Here is a 24,098-nt window from a genome sequence, read left to right as displayed (position 1 = left end):
TTTGAATTTATCAGGTGTTGTGGGGAGTTTAACACAAGGTAATATGATTAGCAAGTTAATTTGCAGCGTGCTGTAATGCGAAATGTAATGTAACTGTGGTTTGAATTTTGAGCTACATCCTGTTTTTTGGATGTCCTAATCGCCCACAACCTAAAAAGTTGGGGAAAACTCTATGTGTGATTATTTGGCATTTGGAGTGATTTGATGTTCTTGTGTTCTCTTTCTTCAAGTAACGTTAATAATAATAATAACAATAATAATGCTCTGTGGCGGGTTTTTTTTTTTTTGGTGTTTCTTTGCAGATCACAGCAGTCTGCAGGGAAGCAGCCCTCCTGGCCCTTCAGGAAGACATCCATGCCAAATCTATCACTGGCCGGCACTTCCGGAGCGCGCTGATGGTCGTGAGCCCGAGGATTCCCGACTCGTTAATCCAGTTTTATGCAGATTACCAGCAGCAAAGTGGGCTGCACGCGCTCTGAAAGGCAAATTAATACATACCCCATTCACTGTGTGAATGGCAGATTTCCTTTGTGAGGCTGTCAGAAGCCAAAGAGTTTTGTACTGTGAGCTAGTGGAGCGTCTGGAGTTAACTGGATGCAGAATAAAAACTCCCTGTGGAAGTTTTGTGTCATAGACATAGTCCTAAACTTAGATTTCACCATTTCAGTGGTATAACCTGCCTTTTAGAGGTGGTCAGATTTCTGATTTAAGTCAGTTTATCTCAGTTGTATATTCAAATCAAATTCTGAATTTTGGTGGATTCTTGGCCCTAAAGAAAAAAACAACAAATGCTGTTGTTGCCTTCTTTTGTTCCTGCCTCAACCACAGTCTAATCTTAGGGACCATCCCAGTGAGTGGCCTCGTTAAAAAAATGCTTAAAATTATTGTGAATTTTTTGATTTATGATCTCCAGCACAGCTGCCAAACAGGCTTTCTGAGATAAAGCTGAGGCATCCAGATTGATTGCAGCCAAACATTTATATTCAGTCTTCACCAACTCCTTTTCAGATAGGTTGGCAGGTAGGCACCTTCAAAAACTGTCCACCCCTTCACTAACATGAACCCACTGCCAGGTGTCAGCAAAAGATTCTTGTTGATGTTTGTTCACATCAAAATAAATGGGAATGTTGATAAAATACGTAATTTAAAGCTGGCTGCTTAAAATCCATAATGAACCCTAATTAATGGATGAGAAAACCTCCTTGCAAAAAAACTGTTATAAATGACCACAAAATACTTCAGGGACAGATAAAATCTCCTCAAGTTGTTTCTTTGTTATATCGTCTGTTGAAACTATGACAGGTCCTTGTGGGCTCTCTGCTCTTGCACTCAGGATGAAATGCAGTTAAGCAAACTAATACTCAGCTTTTTTCCCCTCAACAGAAAGGCTGAGCTTTTCTAGTCCAGACATAAAAAAGCTGAGGGTAAACCAAAACCAACATAAACTTCAACAGAAAGGTAATTTCTTCACCTTGATTATGGTTTTTCTCTGTTTACTTAGTTCCACACTGTACACATTTCTTAGCTTTTAAACAGAAATCTACTATGTTTAAATGACAGCTTTTTTATTACTCTCATTCTAACCTATTGTTGCTGTAATTAGCATTTAATTTTATTATTGCTGTAAAGGATTAGAGGATGAGGAAAAGAGGGTCCTTAGTTCAGCTGATGTATATGAGGTTTTTTCTTTTTTTTCATTGTTTGACTCTTTAATAGTCCAACAGACAGAGGGAATTAAGAAAATTATAAACTGGAAAAGTTGCCTTGGGGATCAAGACTGCGTCTGAAACTACTTTATCTTTCTTTCCTAAATTCTGCATACTCCAGCTTGAGCTCAGGATGTGAACCATTCATCATAACCATTAAAATTTTGAGGTTTCCAGAAATTAAATGCCATACCTTTATCCCCTGGCACTTCACTCCAGTGTCTGGTCCTGAAGGGAGGAGAGACTGCAGTTTTCACTGCCAATAATGAATTCTGTTTGTGATTTTGTAGCCTGAAAATAACACCGCGTGGTGCTCCAGATGAGTGTTAAAACTAGATGGCCATTCCTTGGGAAGTGCTCAGGTTTATTGGGAATGTGCACCAAGGAGTGAATGTGAACTGAGAAACTACAAGAGAGGCAGGTGGGAGCTGGCTGCTCTGCCCTTTGGTGGAATCCTGCTGCCATCAGAGGGAAATTTTGCGCATTGAATTTTAGGACATTAGGAGAGAATGCTGGCCCACGTCTGCTGTTTGTGCCTTGGGAAAAATCCCATCCCTGAAAACATTTCTCCTTGTAGCTCCTTGTATGGTGCCACATGTATCCACAGGGCACCAAATCTCTTGATACTTACCCACATGCCTGAAGTGATTTTAAATGTAGGAAGCTCCCCTTTTTATCCTTGAGATTGTGCAATTTGTGTTTTTTTTTTTTTTTGTTTGTTTGTTGTTTTTTTTTTTTTTTTTTAGTAAGATATTCTTTACAAAATAAGCTATGACAAGTTTGTGAAGTGCCCAGGAGTCCAGGAGTTGTCTGTTACTCCCAAAAAATTCTGTTTGGAAAACTTTGCCAGTCTGATGCCAGCCAGGATCTTACTCCATCCCAAGCCACTCTTAAATTGAGATTTAAAGGAAGGTATGATGATTCCTTGTCTCTTTCCTAAAGACAGATCACTGCTACTGTGGATGAGCAAATTGAAACCCAGGTATCAGAATTCCGGAAAACGACCAAAAATTTGGTTTTTATCAAAATACAGGGGCAGTGTGATCCTTTCATAATCCAGCTTGATGAGAGCTGTTGCACCCTGAGCCTCTCGTTCGAACTTACTGATGAGGGCACTGTAGGACAGAGCACTCCAGGAGCATCTTCTGTCATTCACAGGAGGGAGTTTTGATTCAGAGCTGACTCCTCACAACATGTTTTGCTGAACACCTCGTGCCTTGGCACCCACTCAGATCTCTTGCAGTGCGAGCCCATAAAAACTCAAACACCTCTGTGTTGCAGAGCAACTCAGAGATAGAGGCACTCTTTCCTCTGCTGGGTTTTGTTGTTGTGTTTCCATAAGATTTAATTTTAATAAAAGGATTGAAGCTCAGTGAATCTCAACAGAGAAGGCATCTGAGAACACTCTGTCCCATCCTCTCTTTAACTGCTTAGACTTCCTAGGCTTACTTCTTTAAGTCTTTTAGAAACACAGTCTTTTTTCTTGCCTGCTGTTATCTTTTGGAGCTGGTTTTTGGCCCAAATACTGCTTGAGTTGCAGAATTGCTAACATTAAATCAACTTCTCAATGTTTCAGGCACATTTTTTTAAAATACAAAATCTACCTTTTTCCTCCAATAACAGCCTCTTGCAAAATGGTATAAAATGTCTTTTGACAGTTTGGCCAGAAATGACCAGGAGAATATTTATGATCAAAATGCAAAATTGTCTTCACTTAACTTGAAGAAAGTTCAGTCTTGTATTCTACCTAATGCATAAAACAGATTTTCACTGCAAGTATGATATACAATTCTTAACCCTAGAAGAAAGAATGAGGTTTATTGTGGATAATTTTCCTGCAGGCTCTAAATGAGAGCAAAACAGAAGTTTTACCAAGCTCAGGTGTAAGAGCAAGCATCAGAGATAGAATAAAGATAATTTATTTCAAAGCTGGTTATTCAAAATCATTGAATTTAGACTTGTCAGCCCTTTCATATATTATGTCCTTAAAGCTGTTTTTTTCTGGATTCTGTATCAGGGCTCTTTCCTTTCAGTTTCTTTACTCATTTTGCATGTCAAAGTGTGGTGATTCCCCTCTGGAAGTTGGACACATGCCAAACAATGCTCCAGGAACTGAGCATCCATGGAAGGCTGGGAATGATGTTTCCTGGTGAATTAGGAGTCGAATTCTGCTGATGGGGCGTGGAAAGGGGAAAAGTGGAAATCAAATCTGGTGTTTTGCCCTGTAGTGCCCAGGAAGGTGAAGTTCAGTGATGGACACAGATTGGTGGGCCAGGAGAACTGTCTGCTTATTGCAAGGTCACGTCTGTGAGGAGCCTGACCCTGAAGGGTTCTGGTTGTTTCTGGCTCTGCCAGAGAAAGCAGCTGATGTATGGGTGAAACAGAAGTACCAGCACTAGAAATGCTAGTGTCCAGGAGTTGTGGTGTCCTAATATGTAGTGCCAGAAATTGGGAGGAATTGGACCTCAAAGATGAAGAGTCACCACTCTATCACACCAAGGTGTCATAAGCTTGGTAAAAGGCCCTGAAAGAATTAGTAAAAGCAGGCACAAAGAACTTGCCTTGCTTCCTGTGATCCCAAAGCTGGGATTAAACCGACTGTGCTTCCATTCACACTCCTGAGCCTTGGGATCACTTCCGTGCTGATGCAGGCTGGGGCATAGGAAGTGGTTTGCAGTGGGAGCAGAGTTACATTTGGAAAATCAGTTTTACATGGGGACGTTTGTATTTGTGTTTATTATTGTTGCTATGGTTGTAGTGAATTGCAGTAATTTTTATCTCCTAGGAACCCCAAAACCTTTTGCTGATGGCTTTTTTTCCTTGGCATGGAAGACAGTACCACAGGTGATATTAATGTGTGCAGTTTGATAAGGAACTTTTCCAAGGTACTAGGTGCAAGAGGCAGAATTGCTGTCATGGCTGGGCATGTTTTGGCAGGTCATTTGGCAGGTCAACATCTGGAAGACAAATATTTCAGCTGAAACCTCCTCCCGATCTTGGGGTTTGTGTCTGCTCCTTCTGCAAGTGCTACCTGTTCATTTATTAACCTCCTCTGCTGGAAACTGAACTGCGCGTTTTCACCAAGGCTTTATGTGCTCTGTGTTAAACGTTTTAAATGGTGTCATTCTTCCATGCAAACTTGAATCCAACAGCTCCAGAGCCCTGACAGAGAAGGAGATGTGTGTTTTCTCTGTTAACTGGCCTGCCAAGGACAGGAGGGATGAGGGGGGAGAGAGCCCCTCTCTGTGTTTGCATGGCAGGACTCCAGCGAGAGCACAGGTGTTGCAAGAGGAGGCAATGGCAACCAGATGACATTCCTTCCCCTTGGACTGGCGTGGAGCTCAAACTGATTGTGGGTCCAGCAGTTGGACTGGACGATCTTAACGGTTCATTTCCAATCTAAATGGTTCTGTGACACCCTTCCAACAAAACTGGAGGTTAGCGTGCTGTCTGCGTGTGCCTGTGTAAAATCCGTGACATTAGAGCTTGGGTTTCTCTAACTAAAAGATTAGGGGCTTGGAATCACTCTTGGCAACCACGGGGAAGATACTAGAAGATAGTCCAGACAGTGATTTATCCCAGCTGAGAGGTGAACTACCTTTCTGAAGGTGCTGATGGGGCAGCTGATGTCAGGAGAGGCCCTCAACACTTATCTAGAGAAAGTGCCTTGAGGCAGATGGAAAGAATTGTGAGCAGCAACCCTCAATATATTGAGAAAAACATTTTATCAACTTTGTGCAAATATATCCTGTTTGCCAAAATGGTTCTGGAAATGCTGCTGGTCTCTTCCCCTCATACCTGTGTGTGTGTGGCCTTAGCCATGCACCCCAGGGACTTTTTTATCTCTTTTGCTAATACTGAGGAGTTTTCACATCCCTGTTTGGTAAAATGGCTCAGCCACCAGCCAAGTGTGGAAAGGGCTTTGATAACGTTCAAGGTGAAACACTTGTCAGCTCTCACTTTATCCAGGAACGGATTATCTGGGCTGTGGAATAATGAGGTCATGTCTTTCCTCCACACCGCTGGCAAGAGCTTCGGATTTCACACAGGGGCAGCTGCTTACACCAAGCCTGCTCTACTTAATGCCTTTAAAGCTACCCTGCTTGCCTGTCAGCGAGTTCTCCCCGGGCTGAAACTGCTCAGCACATTTTGCCTCCTTTGCAGTGCCTGGGAGGGGTTTCCTGGGGCTTAGATTGCTCTCCTGTCCCACAGTTGGGTGGGTGGAATGCGGGATCGCCGGATGTGAGAACCATCTCACCTAAAATACAGGAATGTGGAGCGGGATTGGTGGGAGGGTGGACCAAAGCCGTGCAGCTCTTTCCAGGTGTCCCATCAGCAGCTTCCAGTCTGAATCTGCAGCTTTAATGCAGAGCTGTGGCAGTGAGAGTGGCCGTGGACATGAAAGATCCCCAACGCACACAAGTTTGTGGGTGTTAAAGCCTATGGGTGCTTAAGTAGATTAGCAAACAAACAAATCCTTTAATATTCTGGAATGCTTCCTCACCACCTAAGTAGGGATTATTCCACCAAGCCAGCAAATTCTACCCTTCTGCCTAGTGAAAAGTCTGCCTTTCAGATTGCTGTGCTCTTTAATGATTCGTACTCTTAGGTTAAAAAGGAAAAGGAAAATCTGAAAGCATGTTGGAAGTGTCTGTGTGGATTTCAGGAAAAGCACAAAAATGGTAAAAAGAGCTGTTAAAAGTATTCAAGACCCTGTGAAAACCGAGGTTGCTGCAGTGCAGCCAGTAGCATATATAGGATGCTGCACCACAAATTTTTATCCTTAAAATTTGTTTTACGGAACTCGCTATGACTTTATGTACAAATACGTGACACAACTCACCCACCACTTTCCTCTTAGCACTGTGAAAAATCTTGGTTAAACTGTCAAGCGTTCTATCTGAAACACGCAGAAACAACCAGTTACCTTGGTCTGATTCCACTTCCAGGCTTTCATCATCTGCGATTTTGGTAAAAAGCTGCTTTTGTTAATGTGTAATGCCTCATAGTAACCGGTTACACTTTTACTACAAAGGGGTGTTTTATTTTCCCGAGGGATGAATAGTAATCAAGGATCAGCTGGTAGTGCCAAGTGCCCTGATAACACAATTGGCTGCATACAGCTTTGTTAGGCCCCTTCCTGCACTGGCTGGCTGGGGAGACTTTAAGAGAAGATGTTGGGAGAGCTGTTCTTTACCTTCTTGGCTGTTGGGGAGCTGAATTTTGGGATCACTTTGTCGCTGGGTGAGGAGGTAGGAGCTGGCTTTGGAGGACGTGAAGCCCTTACTGATTATAGACAGCAAGGGGAGGGTGGGAGAAGGGATAGATGGAGAAAATGCTTGAAAATAAGCATGTGAATTAGAAAAAATACCCTGGAATTCATAGCTGACTGATTTTTGTGGAAAGGTGTGGGGGTCGATGGAGTTGAAAGGAGACAGAAAGTGGGAATACTGATTCTAATCAGAGTAGGGGCTGATTTGTGTTATTTTGATGCTGATTTAGGTGAGCTGAGGGAGGGCTGCAGTCACCCTGGCCCTGTGGTAGGAAGTGTCTCACTGCTAAGCACAAAGTGGAGTCTGGCTTTGATCTCATTAACTCCATCAGCACTGAAGTAGCAGGTGTGTTTCTGGATCTTGACTTTTTCAGACACTTGAGGTGCATAGAAAGTGGCAGAGATTACCAAAAAAGGTAAGACACAGATCTTCCTATTCTGATTTTTTCAGAAATTTAGGGTCCAGTAATGGCATCAAGAGAGAGATGGGGAATTCTGTCCCTTTTATCAATGAGAAAAGTTGGAGGAATAAAAACCTGAGAAGTGGGGAGGAAAAAAAATTAGTAGAAAGCATGTGTGAAAAATTTCCTCCTTTCCTCTGTCTGCTCATTGTTTATTTCTAAGCTCCACAAGAAAAACAATGAGATGGAGAAGGAAAAGCCACAGCAACAATAACAGGAAGAGCATCTTGGAGAAGGCTTTGCACAAAGGTGGGCTTTATATCTTGCAGTTGGTTCTATTAGGATGTGACTTAGTCTGATGTTCTGAGAATACTAGTATCCTTAATAAGTGCCCTGTGATTTTAAGCTGGATTTATCCTGCTGGATTGTCTTGGGAGGAAGGGTCACAGCCACAGAAGGTGTGCAGACTACTTTGAGACTTCTGATTTAAAAATGGGATATAGAAGTAAAGTTCTATGTTAGCTCTAAAATTCCACTGTTCCATCAGTTAAGGACCCCCCCATGGCTTTGATAGTAGAATGTGCGTGGAAGGAAAACAATGGTGGTTGTGACTTGCTGAGTCCTCCAGTTGTAACACACTTGCCTTGTCTTAAGGGAGGACTGGAAACAAAACCCACATCCATAACCTTAGGTTTTTAATCTCTGCAGAACATAATGAACTATTTTAAAAAGGGTGGTTGGAGGGTTAAGCTAGGAAGGACAAACTGGTAGTGTAATAACATCTATATTAAAAATAATAATAAAAAAAACCCAACAAACCAACGTAGATGTAAGGTATTATATAATCTCTGTTAAACTTGCTCTGGGAAGCCCTCCAAGAGCCAGTGTCAGTCTCCATTTTGTACAAGTCTGTACATAACCTTTGTAAGAATTTGTGTGAAGTTGGGTGGGGAAACAGAGAAACACAAAGTTAGAACAGAATGTAGCCTGGCCAAAGCCTTTCTGCAACAGCACATTTGGAGCAGGGACAGAGGAAGGTTTGCTCCTTCCTGGGCCTTCCCACCAAGCCACCCCCTCAGCACAGGTGCTATCAGCCTCTGTTAGTTGTTCACACATACAGCAATTAATTTAATGACTGCTAATAAGTAATTCATATGATAAGATATGGGCTATGCCACAGGGCTGTTTGTTTTCCAGGAACTCGGTCACTGCCTGTCTCACCAGTGATGGTGTTCACTCACCTCTCAGCAGAGAATAACTTGGGACAAAGTGCTTTGGAGCACAGTGCTTGGATACAGGGGGAAAGCTGCTGAAAACAGAGGAATTATAGTGATAAATCCTCTCGTGAAATGTGAAAGAAGCTTTTTACTCTCTTCTGACAAAACATCAGTCTGTATCAATCTGCTCCTGCTGAGTTCATCAGCTTCTGTCCCTTCCACCTTCCTCCTTCCCTGGAACTACTATCCCAGTCATCTCTTCTTGTGACACCTTTGGAAGTCATCTCTCTTAAAAGAGGCCTTGTTGTGCTGCTTCCTTCCCATTCCCTGCCAGGAAGGATTGTTTTCCTCTATACAATTCAGTGAGCAGCCCCTGGCTCTGAAAATATTGATGATGTGGAGGTGATTTGGAACATGGCAAGTTTCCTCAGACAAGTAATGCAGTTACATTCATGGGCTTTGGCTGAGCTACCCTGTCATGAGATACACTGAGAATTTTTTTTTTCTTCAGGCTTTTTTAATTTTAGTCTGAAACCTAAGTTTAAAGCAGAGCTGATGGACCAACTCTCTCCTGTCTAAGCCAACTTTAACAGGAACAGTAGAGCTGGTTTAGCTGTTCCTCAAGGAGCAAACAGGGAATAATTCCACATTTACTACACAATCTCTCACATTAACTTTGCATCTTCGTAAACACAAACTAGGACACATATGGGTGACCTAATACTTAACAGCACGTGGAAAGAGGGATGTGATTTAGAAAATACATGTCTTGTAAGTTCTCAGCATCTCAGCTTGGTTTTCCTTCCTTTCAACCTCTCTTTTCTTTGCCCAGGGAAGTTGACAGTAGGAATTGTCCCTCCTGCCTTAGAAAGAAATCTGAGCAAATGATTTCTTTCTGTGTCTTTCTGAAAAGTGCTGAGCAATTCTACTTTGTAGCAATTGACACCCTGTAAAATGAAGTCTGTAGGAGCTAATGAGTCTACAGGAGCATTTGTAATTTACTCAAAGTTTTTGTTTTTTTCATGTGGCAAGTTTTAAAAAAAAACAGCAGATGGTTTTGAAAGGTAATTCTTTACATCAGTCCAGCTCCAAAAATGTTGTTTTCCATTTACTTCCCATGTTTCACACTGTTGATGTGTGATGAAATACGAGTAGTGCTACTGCTGAGCTGCTGTGCTCTTGTAGGCTTGTGGTGAGAGATCTTTTCCATGTCTTTTCATCCATAAAAGCGTAAAAGAAAGGTGTGGTGTTGGTTGGTTTGTTTTTCCCCCTCCACAATACCTGCAGCAAAGACTCAGAACATGGTAAAATATATTGGATACTGGATCTTAGGTGCATAAAGGTTTAAATTTTCTGGAAATGGGACACTTGGAGGAGAATTAGAAAAGTCATGTTGGTTTGCTCTGAGAACAGAGTGGTGTATAAGTTCTAACAGATCGATGTTTAGATTTTGATAATTGCCCTTTACAGAACTGAAATCCAGCCAGGTGGTGACAGTTATTTCACTACTCTGAGAGGTATAGACGTAAATAATAGCTGAGCAGTTGACCTCAATATCTGCTGGAGCTGAAGATGACCTTTCTTGAATGCTCTGAGGTGTCTGTCTGCCCTTCCATGTAGAAAAGACTAGAACCCACTAGGGAATTCTTGCCAGGGATTATTTTTTTTTTTCTTTTATTTAATAAACAGGATGGGGAATTGCTGCAAACACTGAGTTCAGCCAGGCAATGATGCCTGCAGTTCTAAGCTAATATAAAATGTGTTTTCTGTTTTTCAACTGGGCACACTTGGCATTCTTATTTTTATTCAAATGCTTCTTTTAGGCAGGATTCTGCTGCTGAAAATCTATGGAAAGATTGCTGTAGGCAACAGTGCAATCCCTCCCTTGGGAATGCTTTGGTATTACAGTGCTGCTCCAAGAAATGTCACCTTACTAGCAGCATCACTGCAGTATTATGGAAGGTTAGTGGGCAGGCTAATTTAGGAGGAAATTCCATTTTCTGCATAAATTTCAAAACTACTGAACTTGGGAGGCAATAGAGGCGGGATACTGACTAGGCTTTGAGATAACTTCAAGCAGAGTATGTTTCAGTAATAGATGTCTTTGTACATGGAAATTCTTTGGCTTCTCAAGGACAGTGTGTTTAATTGGTCAGGGGAAGAAACAAGAATGGCAGGAGTGGTTTCAAAACAGTCATGGAGGGAATCTAGAAGAGGGACCACCCCCCCAACATACACAAACACAGTTTCTGGTGTCACAACCTCTCTGTGTTAAGTGTGTGTCTGTACATGTCCTCCTGGGTGGGAGCCAGCAGGAGAGGCAGTGCAAGCTTTCCCCATGGCTTGTGTGGAACGAGAGCGACCTGTCTCCCACCCCGATGGAAATGAGGGGGGGTTTTGTCAGCAATGTGACAGTATGTGCAGGGGCATGTGTGCTTTCTGTCCTTCACTGTCAAGGGTTTTCCCAGTCCTGTTTGGTGGGAGAAATCTGACCTTTTCAACCCAAAATCTCTTGAGGGATAATGTTTTTTACACTGTCTCCAAAATACCAAAGTCTCACGACTTCCTCGATCTCAAAGGGAACCAAGGTTAACTTTGATTGCCCCAGGAACAGAATCCAGCCCTTGACACTGAATATTCCTTGGCTGGTCATCGTTACTGTGAAGCAAAATTCCAAGATGTGCCTGGCAAGCTCTTCTAGAGCACAACAAACCACATTGAACATGCAGGGGGTGTCTTGGCACTTTATACTTGAATTGCCAACTGCAGAATCTGTCAGAGAAGTAAGTCCCAGAAAATGGGGAAAGGATGAAAAAATAAAGGTTAATAGCAAATTATATTTTGTCATTCTCTCATTGAGATGTGGCAAAGTGACATCACTGTAGTCTGGTAGATTTGTGGTAAGACATTTATCTTTTCAGCCTTAAAAGAGTAAAAGAAACTGTGGGGCTTTTATTTGGTTTTTCCCCTGAGAAGTTAAAATCTGTAAATATTGAAGTGGATGATGCTGCAGCCAGAAATCCATGTGGGTCCTATGGCATGTCCATTTTCCTGTAGCCAGTTTCTGGTGGGAAAGCAGTGACAACTTCTGAGCTGAGAACTGGCTCTCTAGATACACACTTAGCACCATTTGGTACCACATTTCTGTATGAAGGCTCAGAGGAAGAAGGTGCCATGAAAAAAAACAAATTGCCTTGTTGCAAACTTCTCTTCAAGAGATCCATGGAGAAACTTCCTCCCTATTTGCATTTGCCTGTTAAAATCTCACTCAAAAGCCTTTTGATGGTAAAGCAGAACCAAGAATATAACACAGACGTGAAGCTACTGCTTTCCCACAGAAGCTGCTGCAGACACAGAGGGAACCTAAACTTTGGTTGTTGACACACTGTTCTCGGGAGTGACAAGAGAGATTGTGTTCATTAGGCCAACCCCATCATTCTTGCTAAAAGCAGGCTCAGGTTTCCATGTATATTTTCAAATCAAATTAGAAACGCTGCTCCTGAGACCTCCTTCAGCTGACAGTGACAGATTGCACAACCTGATAAATGGAGGCATTCCTGGAGTCCTGCTAACACCACAAGTGCTTAGATAATAAAAACATGCACAGAGCTATGTATTGAAATTAGCAGAGAGCTTCTCCTCTTCCCCACTCCTGGGGAGTGGACACTTCTCCAGCAGAAATGGGAAAGGTTTGTGTCTGTGCAAGGAATTGTGTCTCAGTGGATTGGAAAAGGCAGTTTGCTCAGCGCTAGGACAGGAGACAAGTATTTGCAGATAGTTTATGGTAGATGGGAGTAAGTTATTACTGGTATTCAGCAATAATGACGATTCTCCTTTTTCACAGAGCTGTTTATACAGGCAGATGGAGTCATATTAGCTAAAATAGTTAACAATTAATACAAAGTAAGGAAGATACGGTCAGTAGCTTAGCAGAATATCTTGTGCACATGCAGGCAACCTGTATAGCAGCTACACATGAAGGCTACAGAGGCACTTCTCCAAGGAAGATTAAACTTGATCAGGAAACAATAAGTATGGATACCTGGAGGAGAGGTGTAAAGGTACCAGTTGCCTGTATGTCAAAGTAGAGGTGGAAAATGAAGAGACTTGCTCTGGCCTACCCTTCCGAGAGTGAAGTTTTGTCTGCGGTTACTCAATGAAAATGCTGGTTTCTTTGATACAATGCAGGAGGTGGGGAAGGGAAAGTGTGTTCTCAGACTCTCAGCCTATTTTACAGACCATGGCATTTTCTTTCTGTTTAATTTCTGCTGAACTTGGGCACAGACCAAACCCCCCTCTCTGCAGCGTTTCCCTGGTGCTTTGATTCCACTTTCAAATGTTCATGAGGCAGGTTCACGTCGAGGTTCATCCCTTTGTTCTTAGAGGTTTGCCTGGCTGCTGCCTTTTACTGTCTCCTCTGCCGCTAAGAAAACCTGATGTTATCTCTTGAAGTGAAAACTCCAGGTTCTATTTGTAACTGAGGATTTCCTGTGTGCCTTTTCCCAGCCCATGCAGTGATGGCAAGAGGCAGTGGCACACAGGCTGCACATCTTCAGAGGGCTTTGAGCACAGCCCCTGCACAGGAGCTGGAGAAATCCCCAGCCACCCGTGTGGCTTTGATCTCACATAAAGGTCAACCTGTCTGGTAGAAAGTGTGATGGGAAACGCTACCACATCAGCCTTCGCTTTCTCTTCCTGACCCTGAAGTGATTCACTGTACGTGTCAGGGTGTGCCTTTGCTACGGCACCCGTGGTGTTTGGCTCTTGGGAGCAGCTTTGGTCATCTCATGCACCAGCTTAAGCCAGGGCCAGTCAGATTTCATGAGAGCTGCTGAGAAACTGCCCACAGCACTTGTTATTACAGCAGTGTTCCTTAGCTGTTGTTGGATTTTGTTGGTTTGTTGGAGAGTTTTTAAATCATAGAATCATTTAGGTTGAAAAAAAACCTCGAAGGTCATTGAGTCCAGCCATCAACCCAGTATTGCCAAGTCACCACTAGACCAGTCCCTAAGTGCCACGTCTAAATCCCTTCAGGGCTGGTGACTCAGCCAGCTCCCTGGGCAGCCTGTTCCAGTGCCTTCAGTGAAGAATTTTCTCCTGAACCCAATCTAAATCTCCACTGGCCCAACTTGAGGCCATTTCCTCTTGCCTTGTAATATATATATAGGCCTAGCGTTGTGTTAAAAAAATTGTTATGCTTTTCTTGTCCCAACAAGCACTGAGAGTTTCTGAGACTCTTCAAGCACTGACAACTACAAAGTTCCACCTGACACAAACTCAAAGCTGTTGACACACAAAGCTTTGGGGAGCTGCAGGTCCCAGTTGGGTCTCGCGACAGCACATCTGCAAGATCATCACTGGTAGGGGGGAGGTACCTGACTTACATGTGCCACAGGTAAGACTGGCACAATTTGGTTCATAATTTTGTTATAAATACTAATGGAAGGGGGTGTTTAGTTGCCTTTGAATTCCTCTGTATCCTTAGAAATGTTGTTTTAGCTGTGAAGATTGGTTATGAAGTGACAAGTAACTTGCATAAAGGGAAACAATTTCTCTGCTGAGTCTCCTCAAAGGCCAGGTGGGCTTTGTGACTGGGGCTGAGTGTGTGTCTTCCTTCTGGACTGGGATCTGTGCCTTAGCAAGGGCTAAGGGATGCTGCTTAGGGAGAAATAGAATAATATTCCCAGGTGGGATGCACCATGGAAATAGTTGTTACTCATAGTGGGAGGATCACTGTTTATCCAGTGCATGTTTACAAAGGTCATTTAAGTCACCTAGAGATAAAAGTTGCTTCTAGGTGTGGATTAGGAAGAAAACCAAACAAAAAGCTAAGGATGGATTGTGCTTTCCTTCTGTCCAGTCCACCTTTTGCACTCAGGCTGCCATGAGGGAGCAGGAGGTGGAGATTATCTCCAGTACCTCAAAGTGAAAGAAACAGGGACTGGATCACTGCTCTTGGCCATCCTTCAGTCTCTTGAACCCCATTCTGGCAGGTTTTTCTGAAGGATTTACTTCAGGCATAGAGGGCTGGTTTCTATTGACCTGGTGTCAGCTGGGCCACCTCTAGTTGGTGGTTTGGAGATAGAAAATAACTTGGTTGCATCAGATTCCTGCCTGTGTGTCAATCCTCAAATTAAGGCTGTGCCAGGATGTAGCCAGAAGTGCCAGTTTTTTCTCCAGAATGTAGCTCTCCTTTCTCTAATCAGAACTTCTCACTGCTATAATTTCCAGGAATATAATCTATTGAGATGGACTTCTGTGAGGTGCAGGAATGTTTGCTTGAGCCTGTGGAGAGCCTTTGAATATTGCTGGAGAGTTCTCCCTTCTTTCAGTGAAGTATTAATTCAGGTGCCAGGTGATAGTGAACACCTGCCAGTACTCTTGGTTATTTGACTGACCCATTTAAGCCCTGTATTATGCTTCTAAAATCAAGCTCTTGCACTTGGTTTTTTAAGGTGGTACTGGCTTTAGAGATGTGAAAGGAGAGGTGTAGAGGTGTTTTTATGATAGTATCCTAGGAAAAATGCATATGGAGTTCTGTGAGAAGAGTCTTGCTACCTCCAAAGGCTCCAAAATGAACTTGCACCACTAAAACTACTCTGCAGGAGTAATTTTTGTTTCTCCTTTTCTTAGCAATTTTGGTTCTTCAGTTGGATTTTTTTTTTTCATTTGAACTCTTTATAGGTTCCAAAGTCTTTGTATGGATTTCACTGAAAATGGGTTTGTACTTTGTGCTCAAGGTGTGCCTGAGAATGCTTTTGGTGAACAACCACGTTTTCTAAATCTCACAGCAACATTAATGCTGATTTGGAATGCTTTTATTCCACACCAAGGATTTTTGTGCCATTGTTTGTCCTTTGAGCCTCTGTCATTGGGGAATGGTATTTATGGTTTGTCTGTATCAGCAATCTGTTAATTACAAACTCAGAAGTATTAGAAGTCATACTACCACCAGTACTATATTTTAGTATTCAGTATAGAACTTCTAATGCACATAAATTTTATTTCATAGAGAAAGAGGTGGTTCAGGTAAAGGTTGTGCATAATGATGAAAATTTCAAAAATGCAGTTTAGGTGATTTCTTTTCAAGCTTAGTGAAGTTTAATGAAAAACACCCACGAGTGTGAGCTGGGTGCACAGACTGTCACAGAGTACCACCTTTGTGGTACAATCCTGTTTGTAGGGATTGTTTGCTTTTGGATGAATGTTCCTGCTGAGCAGCTCCACATAAACTGAGCACATTGTTCTTTTCTTTGGGGCAGATGGTGGGAGAATGTTCAGGTTTTGGTTTTGGGGTTGGTTTTTTCTTCAGGTAAACTTAAGGCTGAGTGGTGTTTAGCCAAGGACTGGAAGTCTCAACTATTCCAGTACTCTACATGTTGTTATGAAATAATTCTCAGAATTTTGATGTGCTTTATGTCACTTTCTCATGTTCTTTTGGTGGCCTGTTAAAATACTCCGCTTACTGAGAAAAACCAACCCAAACCCCCCAAAATCCTATGTCAAAGATAATATCTGGCCATAAAACGACTAGCTGGGAAAGCATTCCTGTATCTCTTTGGCACCGTGGCAGAGATGCAGTGGTGAGCTTTGGATGGGACCTTGCCGAGGTCTGGAAAGGCAGGACAGAGACAGCCGGGTCATTAATAACACGTATTATCTCAGCTGCTGCAGTGCCAGCCGTGAAACGGTGGGAAGAGCCGCTTCCTATCTCATGGCAGGATGACAAGAGGGAATGCTGCCTCTGCAATAGACTGAAAGAAGCAGAAGATATCTTGTGAATATAAATGAAGGGCTGTTCCACCTGGCTTGAAGGGCGCTGACGGTGAAACACAGACAAAAATCTCTCTGTAACGCTGTCAGAAGAGCGCGGCAGAACTTCAGCCCTTCAGCAGAGCCCAGCGCCCGGCGGTGCCCCGGCAGCTCCATGAGCTCTGCCCGCCGGGCCGATCGCAGGCGGGGCAGCGGGACCTGCCGCGGACCGGGCCGAGCCCTCGGGGCGCTCCCTCTGCCGGCGGGGCCGCGGGGCCGGGAGGAGCCGCAGGGCTGGGGCCGGAGAGGGGCAGGTCCTCCTTCCTTCCCTCCCTCCCTCCTTTCCTTCCTTCCCCGGAGGCCCGCGAGAGCGGCGGTGCCCGCGCGGGAGCGGCTCCCGGCGGGAGGGCGGGGAATCCACGCCGGGATTTCGGAGACGCGCTGACATCAGGGGGGCGCGGCCGGCGGCGGGCGGGGGCTGCGCGCTGAAAGGCGGCGAGGCGCGGCCCGAGTCACTCCGGAACGGCGGCGGGGCAGCGCGGAGCAGCTGCCGGCACTGCCCGGGCTGGATCCGCGCCGCCAATGTGCCGCGGAAGGCGGGCGTTCACCCCGGTCCTAGGTAAGCCCGGGTGGCCTCACAGCCCCCTCCCGCCGGGTCAGGTGCGGGCGGGCGGCCGGGGCTCCTCTGGGGGCGGCCGCGCTGCGAGGCGTGCGGGAGGTGCGGGCGAGCCGCGCTCGCTGCTCCGCGGGGCAGCGGCCGGGAGAGCCGGGGCTCGGCTCCCCGGGCCGGCAGGGCTCAGCTGGGCGCGATTCGCTGCTCGCAGAGAAGCTCGGGGTCGGTGCTCGCCCGTCCCGACCGACGCGGGGTCTCCGGCGCGTCGGAGCTTTTGCGCGACCCTGTCGAGCCTGCGGAGACCTCGGTGCCGCCTCTCCCCGCCGCGTCCTGCCCCTGCCCCGAGCTTGTCACTCGACCCCTGGCAACGACAGCCAGCACATGGCTGTGTGCAGGGAGCTCGCAGGGCCATTGCACTGCACTGCCTCTGGCTTCCTCCGCAGTCCGCTGAGCTCTGCCTGGAGAGCCAGAGCCGTTTCGTGATCGCTTTATAAAGAAAAAAAAAAACAAAACAAAACAAAAAACCCAAATCTTTCGCACCAGAGGTTGGGGTTTGCGGGACGGGACTTGCGGCAAGGAACATGCGGTGAAGCCGAGCGCCGGAGCGGGACCACAGCCCTGCACTCTACCATCGCAAAGGGAAATAATAAACAGCTGGAGCAGGAGCCACGCACCCGCCGCCTCTTCCCGGAGACCTGCATCGCACCAGCCCCGCTGCCTGCCGCAGCCTGCAGCCGCCTGAGGCTCGATCCAGACGCTCCGCTTTGCAGGAAGGGCTGGATTTGCTTCCCCGTCGCCTCCGGACCGAGAGAGCTGCGGCCGAAGGAGAGCGCCGCTTCCCCGGGCGACCCGGGCCGCTGCATGCTGTCCCCCGGGAGAGGGGAGCTGCGCTGGGCAGCGGAGCGGGGCTTTTCTCCGCTGGCCTAGTAGGACGTGGAGATCGGCGAGCGAGGGCTGTGCGGGGACGAGGAGCGCAGCCCGCCGGCCTTCCCCGCCCCGGGGGCCAGGAGAGCGAGGAGCCGGGGCCCCGCCGCCCCGCGCCCGCTGGATTTGCCGTTCCCGGTGGCTCCCTGCACATCAGTAAGTCGGGACCCACCGTGCGCTCGCCCCGGGGCCGGCGCCGCCGCAGCGAGCAGGTGCCGCGGGGAGCTGCGGCGCCCGCCCGACAAGGGGCGGCCCCGACCACCCTCCCACCGCCCGCCTCCCGGAATGGAGGCGCCGGGCTGCTGCGGGAAGGCTTGCTGAGAACCGCGGCCGGCTGCGAACGAGAAGAACATCAAAAACACCCCCCAAGCGCTCCTCGCAGGTGGGGGCCGGAGGGGCTGAGCGGCCGCTCTCGGCTGCCGCTTTGAGCGCCAGGTAATTCGCCCTCCCGAGGCAGCGCCGGGCTAAGATCTGCCTGCCCCTGTGGAAGAGAGAGAGAAGGAGGGAAAAAAAAAAACAAAACGTGTTTTCATTCATAACTTTTTTTTTCCTTCCCCTTTTTCCCTCTTCTTCCTTCCTCTCCGTCAGCGCCGTGATCCGCTCCGCTCGGGGCGCAGAGGGCGCCTCGCCGCCGCCGCCCGCCCGGGGCTGCGGGGAGCGGGGTGGGCCAGGGGGGCTGGCGGCGTGTCCGAGCGGGTGTGGAGAAGGGGAGGGAAGCGGGATCCCACCCCCGAGGTGTGGGGAGGGAGCGCAGCCCCGGGTGCAGAAGCGTGAGGGCTCTCGCCGCCTGCGCCGTACGTTATTATTTTGTTTTACTCGTTTTTATTTAATTGTTCGGGGAGGGGAAGCAATTTACGAGCGATCCGAGCGGGGGTGGAGGTGGCTGGTTCAACTCTCGCCGCGGTCTGCAGCTGGGCTTGTCAGTCTGCGCCGCGTTGATGTTGCGATTTCCCCCCAAAGATGGCACTGGATGTCTTTCACATTTTCTTGGGATATTGTTTTCCATCCCCTAGGGAGCCCAGCTCCTGGCTGGTACAGCTGTAAATCTTTCCCTTTTCGAAATCATTCACCCTTGGTCTGTTGTGGATTTGTATTCAGCGCTCGTGAAGAAGGCGGCTTGTTGTGTGGGGTAGGAGGAAATTCTTTGCTGGAGGATGGTGAGGCACTGGCACAGGAAAAAAATTGTGGATGCCCCATCCCTGGAAGTGTCCAGGGCCGGGTCGGATGGAGCTCTGAGCTACCTGGTCTAGTGGAAGGTATCCCTGCCCACGGCCAGGGGCTTTGGAGCTGCACAGTCTTTTAGGTCCCTTCCAGCCAAGCCATTCTGTGATTCTATTCTGTGAATTAGAAGTGAAGGTGTTTGGTTTTGTTTGTTCTGGTGACCACAAGCCTATATATACAGGTGATGCTAGATGTACAAGAAATCTTTGAGTACTGGGTGAGGACAAAGGCTTTGTGAAACGGCAGAAGCTGTTACTTTCTGCCCATGTGTCACTGCCTGCTAGAAGGAACCTTTCCTCTTCTTTTTCTTTCTGTGCCTCCCCACCACAGTGCCTTTTTCTCTCTAGTGTGGGGAACAGCTGCATGCTGGCTGTGGTCTGGGTAGGCAAGACACTTTCTTGGGAATATTGGATGACTTTTCAAAATGCTTGCTAGCCTTTACCTTTCTCTGCTTTCAGGTAAATGCTTATGGCATCTCGGGGGGAGTGAAAAGGGAATTCTCCTTTGGCTTACAGTAAAGAAAAGCAGTTTGTTGTCCTGGTTCCCTGCATGAATGTGGCCCTAAGATACTCGGCTGCATTTTTGTGTCGGTGCAGAACTGTCACTGCAGTTTTCTCAGTCAGTGTTGCCATCTCCATGTCTCTAGCTAGGTGGGATGGAAATGTGTAACATCTCTACTATTCTCCTACTATTTAAAAGACAGACGAGCAGATGTTCTGTTTATTTGAGAAGCTTTTAATCTGCCTTGTGAAAATGGATTTGTTCTTTGTGCTTTGAGGTTGTTATTGAGGGTTTTTTATCTGCTCTCAACATTCTTGTGAATCCTCAGGTAGTTCTTGTTTGACACCTAGTTCATCTAAGCCTTTCCTACCCCATTTTCCTTTCATGTTCCGGCCTGTGGCCAGGAAGTGTTTGAAAACAGGTTGTTTGCACCCTTGCTTTAATTCTATAAAGGAGCATATTAGATGTGTAGGCTGAGTTACTTTCTCACAGAAAATGTCTTGGCCACTTGACAGCCCTTAGTTCAGGACTCTGTAATGCGCATACGTCACTTTAAGAGGGAGACTTTCCAAATGCACTAGGAAGCAGATCTGTGGAGCTTTCTGATGCTGCAGATTCAGGCCGAAGAGTGAGAATTTGGCTCGTTCCTCACTGTGCCACACAAAACATGAACGTAGTGGTGTTCTTGGCTGTTTCCAGCTTAGTGTCAGGGGCATTCGGAATTGCTGTTGATGGAGACAGATGTTGAGTTCAGTAGCACGGGAGAGGCACTTCCCATGGCTTGCCAAGTAAGCATACAAGTTAATACTGGATTTTTAATTTTTTTTTTTTTTTTAATGGCATGGGGTCTCCTTTGCATTCCTCATCTATTATGCCATACCCAGACTCTCCCCATTACTGGACTTTGGCCAGATCCTCAGCGCTGCTGTAATCCCCTGCTGAAAGTGATCAGTACCAGGTGGCTGGGGCAGTTTGGGCTCTGTCAGATCCTTTCTGTTTCCAGAAAGTATCCCGTGCTTTATCCCTCTGCTGCCCTTGATCTCGCGTGTGTATGTGTACACATGCAGTGTTTATTTACACCTTCTGTCTCCTTCCTTATTTCAGGATTTCAGATGCATGCCAGGTTCCCGCTGAATGCCAGCAGCAGGGATCACTACAGATGGAGCTCCAAAGTCAGCATGGCAGCGGCGGCTCCCTGGTGGTGATTCAGCAGCCCTCCCTGGACAGCCGGCAGCGCTTGGACTATGACAGGGACAGCCAGCCCACGACCATCTTGTCACTGGACCAGATCAAGGCCATCCGGGGCAGCAACGAATACACCGAGGGGCCGTCGGTGGTGAAAAAACCAGGCCCGCGGACGGCGCCAAGGCAGGAGAAGCAGGAGAGGACTCATGAGATCATTCCGATTAATGTGAACAACAACTACGAGCACAGGCCCAGCCACGCGGGGCACCAGCAGAACGCCAGGGCTCCGGTCCTGAGCCGCTCCACCAGCACGGGCAGCGCGGCCAGCTCCGGCAGCAACAGCAGCGCCTCCTCAGAGCAAGGGCTGCTGGGGCGCTCGCCGCCCTCCCGGCCAGGCTCCGGCCACAGGTCCGAGCGGACGATCCGGGCGCAGCCTAAGCAGTCGGCCCTGATCGTGGACGATCTGAAGGGGCCTTTGAAAGAGGACTTGAAGCAGCACAAGTTCATCTGCGAACGGTGCGGGAAGTGCAAGTGCGGGGAGTGCACGGCGCCGCGGGCCCTGCCCTCCTGCCTGGCCTGCAACCGGCAGTGCCTGTGTTCGGCCGAGAGCATGGTGGAGTACGGCACCTGCATGTGCCTGGTCAAAGGGATCTTCTACCACTGTTCCAACGACGATGAAGGGGACTCGTACGCGGATAATCCCTGCTCCTGCTCCCAGGCGCACTGCTGTTCTAGGTACCTGTGCATGGGAGCCATGTCCTTGTTCCTGCCTTGCTTGCTCTGCTACCCTCCGGCCAAAGGATGCCTAAAACTCTGCCGGGGGTGCTACGACCGCGTCAATCGTCCGGGGTGCCGGTGCAAGAACTCCAACACGGTCTATTGTAAACTGGAGAGCTGCCCCTCCCGGGGTCAGGGCAAGCCCTCATGATTTTGGGAGGGAGGTTTACTTCCTCCGACTTCAGTTTTTCAGGTTGTAGCTGATTTTTTTTCCCCCCCCTCCCCCCATGTTTACTTCTTCCTTCCCCTCTTCTCCCATTTTGGGAGGACTGTTCCTTTCCTTTCTGTCTGCCCAACTTTAGACACACGAGTTCTTCCCCTTGCATCTTTACTCTCCTCCTCCTCCTACTGACTTGGCTGAGTGTGGAGCGTTTCACGCAGTCGCTGCTGCTCTTTGGTAAGTGTGGACCTGGGATCTGCACCTGCTGCTCACTCGGGCAGGGTCTTTGAGTTTGTAACTGAACCACTCCTAAAAGAGACAGTGAGGGCTCACTGGGCTCTTGAAGCTTCTTGCTCTGTGAATATCTTCCCAAAGATGTTGGTGGTTTTGTTTTGGTTTTTTTTTTTTTTTCTTTGTTTGTTTGGTTTTTTTGTTGTTGTTGTTGTTGTTGTTGTTGGTTTTTTTTTTTTTTTTGTTCTCAGCAAGTTATGTTTTTTTTCCTCCTTAACCTCCTGGGTACCAAGGAAGAATAACTTTCCTGAGTGAGCTGGATTGTGAAATAACTTTTTGTGAGTGTTCTTTCTGGAGAGGGATGTAAAATAAAGGCTTCACCAAATGAAAGGCCTGACTCTTCTATAAGCAGCCTGCTTCTTTTTGCATCTTGCCCCCACCTCTCTTTTTGTCTTAACTTTTGGAACATTCCTGAGAATTGCCCTGCCTCTTTTTTTTTTTTTTTTTTTTTTTTTTTTTTTTCAATGTAACTTCAGTTTTTGCTACACTATGTAGATCTTCATGTTGGAGACATTGTGGCTGCAACATACTCATTTGTTTCTTTTGCTGTCCAGTCTTTGAAGGATATTGCTCACTCCACCTTCCTAATCCCGTTTTTATAGTCTGTCAGTATCACTTGATATTAAAATTGGTGGTGTTCATATATCCAAACAGCCTTCAGGTGTCATTGAGTCACCTAAATGTCCTTGAATCCTTCAAGTCTCTTGTGATCCTTTGGATTAGTGAGTTTAGCTCTGCTCTGTACTTTATAATTTTATCCTGTCCCTGTTTTATTGCCTTAGCCACAAATTGTGGTCCTTTTTTGTATATTTTATGTATAAAACACAAAGTTGAATCCCAACTATTTTTAAGACAAAAGTCTGTTAAAACTTTTTTTATTGTAAAGAATATTTATTATGTGAATCTCTATTATTTTATGATATTTATTGCAAAAGACTTCGAAAATGTACTCATGTCTGAATATAACAAAATATCAATACTTAACGAAATAAGGATGACACGAAGAAAGTCCATATGTTAACTATAATGCAGAAAATATATTAATTAATGAAAACGCCTCTGGAGTTCTTTTGTTACAATGACAGGTTGTGAGCCACGTGTGTTGTATTTATTGCTGGGCTGTTCCTCCTTCAGGCTTGTCAGGTGGCAAATAACCTCCTATTGATACGTCAAAGCCACTAGTCTGTGGTCTAGTTTAGTTTACCTAATTTTAAGTTTAAGCCAACTATATATCAAATAAGGGATGTTTAATACAATTGAATCTATGTTGTGCTTAACAGTGCCAAGAAATTGAGGCTCTATTTATTCACCAAAGCATTTGGAAATACAGTTGTGGAGGAGGAAACCACAACTTCCAAGTTGGTTTTTTGGTTTTCTTTTTCTTAAGGAATACCACATTAACATGCAAAGCCATTTAAAATTTTCCTATATAGAACTTCCTGGCTAGTTAAATTGTGCAGCAGCTGAAGAAATTAATCTCCCCAGCTTAATTCTAAATAAAAACTTGGAGGCAGGATGAAAAAACGTGATTGCGTTGCTGTAGTTTGGTAGCTTTGAAATCTAGGAATGTGTGTGTGTGTTTGGACCTATGTCTATGACTTATTTGGTTCTTTTCCCATACATTTTCCAATGTCGACTGAATCTTCTGTCTTTAAATTAAAGGCTCTTAAGGGTGACCTAAGTGTCACAGCTACTTGTGGCCATTTAACACACATTCAACAGAAAAAGCTTTTCATTAAGAGTGAATGGGGAGACCTCATTCTTTTCCTCATGTGGGTCAAGGTTACATCAGAATTCTCCTGAACTTTAAAAGTTTTAAATGGATGCAGTTTCACATGGTGTTCAGAGTAAGTGGTTCTAGAGAAACTCCACTTCAGAACACAGCAATGACTTGACAAATGTGTCATATCTTGCTCTTTTTTTTTTAAGTCCTGCTGCTTTGAATTGCCATATTCAAGCTGCTCTGACTCCCAGCACAGTGATGATTTGAATAAGCTCACCTTTCTGTAGTTAATTCCATCCCAGCTGATGCAGTGTCATGGAATGGAGCTGATGAAAAGCTGCTTTTTATTAAAGGG

The 24,098-nt window shown here is 46.0% G+C and overlaps 2 protein-coding genes across 7 annotated transcripts in view; both read left to right on the top strand.

The window, feature by feature from the left end:
- AFG2A (AFG2 AAA ATPase homolog A) overlaps positions 1–1,138 on the top strand; it is a gene marked incomplete at its 5' end in the record, with an annotated part of 172,416 nt that extends 171,278 nt beyond the window's left edge. Inside the window, one exon of the mRNA XM_083861281.1 lies at positions 303–1,138. Within this exon, the coding sequence (XP_083717407.1) occupies positions 303–479 (177 nt within the window). The 3' untranslated portion in view covers positions 480–1,138. The remainder of the gene's footprint in view (positions 1–302) is intronic.
- Positions 1,139–1,249: 111 nt separating this feature from the next.
- Positions 1,250–23,715, top strand: SPRY1 (sprouty RTK signaling antagonist 1). Of its 6 annotated transcripts, none has more exons than XM_083861283.1 (2): positions 1,250–1,458; positions 20,712–23,715. In XM_083861283.1, the coding sequence occupies exon 2, from the start codon at positions 20,767–20,769 to the stop codon at positions 21,718–21,720; it is 954 nt and encodes a 317-aa protein (XP_083717409.1). In that variant the 5' UTR covers positions 1,250–1,458; positions 20,712–20,766; the 3' UTR covers positions 21,721–23,715. The 6 variants fall into 6 exon arrangements, with proteins under 6 accessions (XP_083717409.1, XP_083717413.1, XP_083717408.1 ...); XM_083861287.1 differs by lacking the exon at positions 1,250–1,458 and adding an exon at positions 2,524–2,618; XM_083861282.1 differs by lacking the exon at positions 1,250–1,458 and adding an exon at positions 16,878–16,967.
- Positions 23,716–24,098: the final 383 nt, after the last annotated feature.

The sequence above is a fragment of the Zosterops lateralis genome (assembly GCF_965231275.1).
Source record: "Zosterops lateralis genome assembly, chromosome: 5".
Classification (NCBI taxonomy): domain Eukaryota; kingdom Metazoa; phylum Chordata; class Aves; order Passeriformes; family Zosteropidae; genus Zosterops; species Zosterops lateralis.
The sequence above is the reverse complement of the archived record's forward strand: the minus strand, read 5'-3'. Positions and strand labels throughout refer to the sequence as shown.

Excerpts from the sequence above, each read along its gene's own strand:
- SPRY1 (XM_083861283.1), top strand. The coding sequence starts at position 20,767 with ATGGAGCTCCAAAGTCAGCATGGCAGCGGCGGCTCCCTGGTGGTGATT.